The sequence below is a fragment of the Ptychodera flava genome, chromosome 12, assembly GCF_041260155.1.
Source record: "Ptychodera flava strain L36383 chromosome 12, AS_Pfla_20210202, whole genome shotgun sequence".
NCBI classification, from domain to species: Eukaryota; Metazoa; Hemichordata; class Enteropneusta; family Ptychoderidae; genus Ptychodera; species Ptychodera flava.
In genome coordinates, this window is record NC_091939.1 from 474,969 (window position 1) to 482,749 (window position 7,781).

The following is a 7,781-nucleotide window of genomic DNA, read 5'->3' on the forward strand; positions in this document are numbered from 1 at the left end:
AATAAAGTGCGCCGCGTACCGGAGTTCAAATCAAAACCATGCGGGTAATTTGACAAATGGGTTTTGGTTATTTTTCGGGGGGGGGGGGGGTCATCAATTTTTTTCGTCTGACAAAGGGGGGGTCATCTTTTTTTCACAAAAAATGCAGGGGGGTCTATATTTTTTGAACACCGGCGACAAGATTTTGCCGGCCCCCCAGGCCGTAAAAACTGAACGCTCCCTTAGATCGAGATTTCCAGTCAATATTTTACGCTCAAGTTAAGACAACCCTCGACAATTTGGAATATATCATGTTTTTCTTCGCTCAGTCTTTGTTGGCGCAAAAGCTCCCTCTATTGTGCAATAAAAATAACCTCAAGGCATCGTTTCACGTGTGACCATTGTAGCAGAAGTGAAGTGACAAGATATAGCGCATTGGTTAAGTGAACATCACGTGACTACGATAGATTAATGAGAAATGTAAACTGCTGACAAATGATGTTGCGTGTAACTTGATATTATAACCAGTGTTTATGCTCTTTTTCCATTGAATACCCTTAAGTCCCTGAAGACAACATTGGTAAACAGCCTTACAGTTCAAAGTACTTGAAAAACATTTGTCAACGTATGGATGTAAAAAAGACGCTATTTACCAATTAACTTAAATCCGGATGAAGCCCAACTAATTTACATACAACTACTGTCTGTGAATTACGTCGTTTTCTTGTATCAGGTTAAGTTGAGATAAAGAAAAATGGTGTGAGAATAATACGATAGAATAATTACATGGTGTACAGATTGAGTTATTGACTTCATCGCGCCCTCAAGAACACGCGATACGGTCCGCCGATCACATGTCTTTCTAGCCTGAAACAATGGAACAGAGAGCCAGCCTGGAGAACGCTTGAGGGGAAGTGTGGTGAGCGTGGTTTGCCATTTGTAAACTCTCACATCTCTATAGAGCTGCTATGGTTGATTAACGTCCATCGTATTAGATGGGGTACTCAAGAATACACAAATCTCACTAGCGAGGATCCAAGTAGTTGCCAGCCTCATTTGCAAACTGATTCTACAAACGTGATCGTTTCAATCATAGACCCTGGGTATTTGTTTCAACCAATTCATCTAACATTGTGAGAGGAGTTTGCTCTCGGCATTGATGAGTGAAGCACTATTAGATGTCTTCGTGTACAACGACCGTGTTCTTAAAATGTAGGCTAACACATTGATGTAGCTGGCAGCTACTTCGACCTGAAAAAATGAAACTTCTCAGATTTTTGTAATCATGACAGACGTGAACGTAGTGCACATGAAGTTCTAACCAAACAAATGAAACCTTGATTTGAACCCCTGCATGTAATAATGTTACGTCATTGAATGTCAACGATATTAAAGCAAGGTAACTGTAAATACCCATGTTGTTTTGATATAATTAGAGGAACAAAGGATTTCATAAAGTCCAACACAAAAGTTTTCCTGTGAATGTAAATTGTCTTAACACGTTGGTAATAGTATGCCCGAACAGTACGCAGTGTCTACATCGACCTACTTCGCCATGAATTCTCCGGTGACCCTGGTGTTATCGACGCAGTTTGCATGAACTCCAGCACAGCTTCAATGTAGTCTAGTGACAGTCTGTTGGCCCAGGACTCGGGCTGCCATCCTTCAAAAAAACCGCAATGACCGCCGCGTTCCGTCGTTACCAACATAAAATTTGGCAACATAGTGAAAAGGTCAAACGGGATAAGTTCTTTCGAACATATAGGGTCGTCCATGCTGTTAATGCAAAGGATGGGTACAGCGATCTCATCAACTTCACGCATCGGGTCATTTTTCTCCCAATAGGTATCCATGTCTTCGTACCCGTATAATTTGCAGTACACAGACTGCTCGAACTCAGCAATGCTTTTGCTACGAAACGCTCTGTCGACATCGATCACGTCCGAAATCGCGTTGGCATGCTCGGCGAGAAGCAGTTTCATACGCTGTAACACGAACCACCTGTAAGGGTTTTTAATGCTATCCTCGAACATATCTCTGGCAGAGTAACCCGGTGAAATGCACACAGCCGTTGAAAGGTATGTTGAAGACCCGTATTCCCCGAGATAAGAAACCAGAAGTCCTGAACCAGTACTCAAACCTATGGCTGTTATTTTGGCATGTTTGTAGAGATCACGGATGTACTTAATAACTTGCCTAAGGTCAGACGTGTCGCCAAAACTTTGTAGTTTAGGAGTCGTCAAGGGTGAGCCACCATGTCCGCGCTTGTTGAAAACAATCGCTCGTAAACCGCGCCTTGTGGCCTCTCTACAAATATCAGACACTCTTTCCAGTCCTCCTGTCAAGCCTGGCAGTATGAGGACAATCGAAGTTCGGTCGTGAATCCTCCGCGTTTTGCTGGGTACAACCCAGTCTAAGGCTATCACTCCTTCATCCTTCAACTGAAAATACTTCCTCCTGAATAAAACATCCGGCTGAGGTAGAACAAATGCCAAAATCGTTTGCAGGTTACCGTTTCTAGCCCAAACTGTTGGACTGTAGGGTCGATTTAGACGAACACACTTTTTCAATAAACTCGACGCTAAAGTTGATTCTTTATAATACAGCTTTGGTGACACAGGCATTTTGCTGTTCCATGCGTTCTGGAGCAACATGTAAATAGAAATTATTAACGTGGTCAGGAAAGCATAAAGATAAAAAACAAAAGATGGGAGAGAAAATGACGCCCGGCGTTCACACACTGCCATATTGTAGTTGTCGTCGCGTACTCGAGCAGTCTCGGCAAATTTTGTTCCCTTGGCGGGCATTTGTGATGAGGAGACTGGAACCGTCGATCAAAGCCAGTGCCGAATCACTTGAATAGTGAGCAGTTACCAACCTCTGTATCGTTCAGTTACCTTATAATGTCTATCAGCGTTTGCAGACTTGACATTCAAACAAGATTCTCCGTTCTCATGGTTACAATGTCTTCTCACAGTACGCGACATATACAGGTTATCATTCCACCACGATACTGGATTTGGTTCAGTTCAAAGAAATCGGTATCACGCAATTGTCTTCGGCTTAATCCTTTAGCTCAGATCAATAGACCCATGGACCAGTGTCTCACTAAGTTGAAATTTCAAACCTCTGTGTACTTTGTATTTTAACAGAGCGGCTCTGATCAGTTTGTTGCCTGTTCTCGTGATCAACCAGCGTGTACACCAATTCAGCACATAAACACAATGTCGTATGTTCTACTTTTCCGCTATCACTAAACGTTCGTCAGGCTGTTTGCTCATTACGTTACCTCCACAGCGCTAACACGCACGGTCTGCCTTTCAAGGCTAAAGGAGAACTCCGTCACAATTCAATCCTTCAAAAAGCCTATACTTAACACAGGAAAATGTCGGTCAACTTTACCATTGCAGGCCTTAAACTCTGATGTTAACGATTGCGACCACTCCAGTATTTACGTGGCTCCATATACTGATGACGTTACGATTTCACACTGCAGAGTAGCGTCAACTTCACCCAGCCAGCAGCGACTGTTCAGTACTGGTATTGTGTCTGGCGTTTTCACGTCTTCCAGTGCTGTTGACTGAATTCACGAACAGAACAATGCAAGCTTAATCTGGTATGAATGTCCCCGCCAGCGTAACATGCAAACTCTGGACTGAAAACAACCTTCGCCGCGCTATGAGTGTCACAGCTATTCAAGGCTGCATGTATATGAGTGCTATGAACTGTGTCCTGTTATTGGTCATGCGATGCCTATCGTTGCCTGTTAGTTATCTCGATTTGCCCTCATGAGGCGCTGTAACTCACAAACAACATTTGTTGCCGCCCTGTACAAGCCACTGCTACTGTCGACGGTAACGCGTAACGATGTTGAAGCACGGCGTAATGTTAAAAAAAACAGTAGGCAATGCAAAACAATATCCGTGGTCAGCTGTTTTCGACTTCAAAGTTCGTCATCCTGCCGTTAATCCGTGATTGAATTTGGATATGAATGATACAAACCGATTATTAGACCTCAGATGGGCCTGCTTTGACTGTGTACGGTCTTGTGAACTACTAGTCTCTTGCAAATACAATGATATTGATGTGTTCGGGAAATATGCAAAACAGGGAGCTCTAAAAGCGCTCTCATTGGTCGTATTCCCGAGTTGGATCCCATTACTATCTCTGCATCCGAAGCTCGATTTGAGTCTAGGTGGAGAATTTAACTGGGGCGCTCTTTTGACGTTCGCAATTTTCATAGATGGATGGAAGAACTACTGAAGTGTTAAAGCCTTACACGTTAAAAGATCGTGCCGTCTCAGATGATATATACAACAAGGTCACTCGACTTTATTACAACAGTTTTTGCACACGGTAACTTGCACTGACTGTCAGCTCCGGTGAGCTAAACATCAGTCAACCTATTCATGTTGTTGAACAGCAAGATACAGTTGCACTGAGTTCAACGCGACCGCTGACTTCCATACGGCAAAGGACGAGCCATGTTACGTTACGATCTGCCGACTGTAGTCTTGTACTGTAATTATCGCGAATTCTTTTTTTAACGGCATGAAGTCAATTGTTTAATGATAACTTGCCTTTTTCTGGTAGGATAAATATGACTGATCTAGAAATATGTGTGCTAGAAAGTTGAAAACAATTAAATATCGACATTCCTCTCAGGACTGTTTGATAGATTTGGGTATTTAAAACGTAGACAACCACAGCGATATATGAAAACAGGCTCTGGATTGTTTATTTCGGTTCATTCAATGGTTACCCGATATTCCATGACGAACGTTAAGAAGTAGGAAACTGTAAAGGATGGATGGAATAATATGTGAATGAATTAAAATAGAAAGATTAAAGAAGATCAATATAATAAATCCACTCGGAATTTCGGTTCCAAACTGCTATAAGATTTTCAAATGGTAGTTGGAAGTGGAGGTAATTAAATTCATTTTCGCCAAATTATTTAGCGCAAATATATCCTTGAACTTCTTTATCAATAATAGCGATCAGGTTATACTCATAAATAGAAGCTATCCAAATACACCTACGGTCCTCGTGAATACTGGAATGTGTGCATTTAGATCGTGGGAGTCTTCTCTGAGTTATCACTGGACAGAATTACCGCGTTCAAGGGAAGCGATGAATGCTGACTACGTGAGATTGGTGTGTCTGCAATGAATGCTGACTACATGAGATTGGTGTGTCTGCAACGACGCATTAAGTCAACAATCCGATCGATTAATGTGAATAAAGCGGTCAATAGAAAACACCTGCTTGGTTTACGCTGTACAGTCAACGCTTGTCCAACCAAGTCCTCAACAGAATTTCCATGTTTTCCAACTTTGACAAAATGACTGAATTCAATTCCTGTGCATATCAACACAACTGCTTATTCTCCAAGCAAAGAAAGTTATTTCACGATAGAATCACTGATCCTATTTCACAGTTTTATAGTTTTCGCGGTTCACATTGCCCTGCAACGAGCATTACGAAACTGGATAAATCATTTAGATGATATCACTAGAGGAAATAGAAGATACACGTCATGGTTTTTGAGGTGTCCCCCCCCCCATCGAGAAAAGAGCTGACAGCGAAAGAGGTGAAATACACTAAGATCAATTAAAAAAATTGCGTTGAATAATCCAATGTGAAGCAATAACGAGATGGAATCACCTTTATCGCCAAAATTAATATTACTATCCTTAAAACCATCAAAATGCGACACCATTGTTGAAAATGTTATGTTGGAACATTAAATGACATTCTTCATCGCAAATTTGGACAGTCATCATATTGCCATGGTTACCCAGTCACATTTTCAACAGATTGTTATTATACTTTTCACAGAACGATTAAATTCCGTGAAATTTAAATTGGAGGAGGTAAATTCACATGATCTAAGCAAACCAAATTTCATACATGATTGAACGATGTATACTTTCGACCAGGACAAAACAAACCAATGCTTTCCGTTTCAAAGCTAGAGATAAAATCAATCACTCTTTTAATGTAAGCATCACCTGAACAGATGATATAAACGAGTTATCCTAACCACCCCCTGGCTAGACATACCTCTTCTTGTATTGAATACACTCACATATTGAAAATCGATCCCAAGCCATAACATAAGTTTCGCGCATGTGCAATAGGAGATCTTTGGCTCCAACTGAGCAGATATATGCGAGCAATTCATCACGAACAGTCTACTCAAAATATACCGCAGTATCTTGCATTCTTAAAAATCTAAAGAAATAATTCAGCTGAAACCGTATACAGTATCCAAAGCATACAAATTGCACGCTTTTGCAATTAAATATCGGTTTGTTTCTCCCTTTCAGCGAAATGTTGTAAAAATAGGTCAGTGATCTAGAAAATATACATCGTTATATATATATATATATATATATATATTATATATATATATATATATATATATATATATATATATATATATATATATATATATAGTAATATATATATACTCACAAGGCAGAACAATGCACTGAGAGGGACAATCAGCATACATGGTATAAAGAAAAACAAGAGCAGCGCGACTTGCCGCAAGAAGGAACTACAACTTGAAAAAGTAAGGGTTTATCATGAATATATATATATATATATATATAATATATATATATATATATATATATATATATATATATATATATATATATATATATATATATATTCAATTTCAATTTGTTTGAATGTCTGCAATAATATGAAAGCCTACACCGCTGAAAAGTGATCATTTTAAAATAGTATTTAGTGAAGTTTTACAACTGAACGTTCGTGAACTCAACTAACAGCATCGGTTTTCCACTTGTAAAGTTCTGAACAAGAGGAAATAAAATATTTTAAGTACTTTAACTGGAGATACTTTTGTGACAAAATTCAAAGCTTAGTGTGACTTGCATGAGTGTATGTATATTCGGACATATTCCATGCTGTCTTGCAGCACACCTTTATTCCCTAGTGTCTTTCAGTATGGTTTTGGCGTGCAGTACCTTAACGTTCCGTATTTGAAAACCTCTAGGCCTACCTTCCACACGATTGGACGATTGTATTGTGAACACTTCCTCTAACGACCTTTGAAATGAACTTCAGGAAGTTTATACCAGAGTGAATCAACCACGCAATCATTAAATCCAAGTTTTCTTTCTCACAAGCTGCTATTACTTTGCTACTATTTGTAATCATGAACTTGAAGTCGACATGGGACACGTCAATGAATGCACAAAAACAATAACATACCGTGCTTGCAATGAATACTGTGACAAAAAGTTAACTGACACCGCACGCCTGAAAGTACGTAAAAAGCGTTGTCATGGCATTGTGAAATCGGAGTTTTAAGTTGAGGTGTAAGAATTAGCTTAAAGGAAGAAAAAAAATCCATGAGAAAATTAACAAATAAATAAACCAGTGAATTAATTATCATATCATTATGATGTGCACTTGATATCAAGTCACCATATTAAGCATTTAAATCCATTGATTCCTGGAAACGAGTATTCTCAAGGAGTTTGTCATCGTGACAAATATTCCTACAGTGATTGACTTTAAAGATATGAAAGTGTAGTCTACTCATTAAGAATCTCCCAGATTTCAGTAGTTCGACAAAGTATTCCACACGAGGTTCAACGTGAAGTTGCAAGTCTGCCTGCCGTCTTATAAAATTCAGCACAGCCTGTTTATGATTAGCGGAGGACAAGTCTGATGTTTACTTTGGCAAACAAGGTCGAAAAAAACATTTAATGACGTGATTACTCAATGAACAGATATTTCCATCAATGATAATGACATGTAAT

The 7,781-nt window shown here is 39.5% G+C and overlaps 1 protein-coding gene across 1 annotated transcript; it reads right to left on the minus strand.

Moving 5' to 3' along the window:
- Positions 1 to 480: 480 nt before the first annotated feature.
- On the minus strand, positions 481 to 3,686 carry LOC139144639 (protein ABHD15-like). Its single transcript, XM_070715343.1, has one exon. It carries the CDS (start codon positions 2,784 to 2,786, stop codon positions 1,515 to 1,517), a length of 1,272 nt encoding a protein of 423 aa, XP_070571444.1. The 5' UTR covers positions 2,787 to 3,686; the 3' UTR covers positions 481 to 1,514.
- Positions 3,687 to 7,781: the final 4,095 nt, after the last annotated feature.

Excerpts from the sequence above, each read along its gene's own strand:
- LOC139144639 (XM_070715343.1), bottom strand. The coding sequence starts at position 2,786 with ATGCCCGCCAAGGGAACAAAATTTGCCGAGACTGCTCGAGTACGCGAC.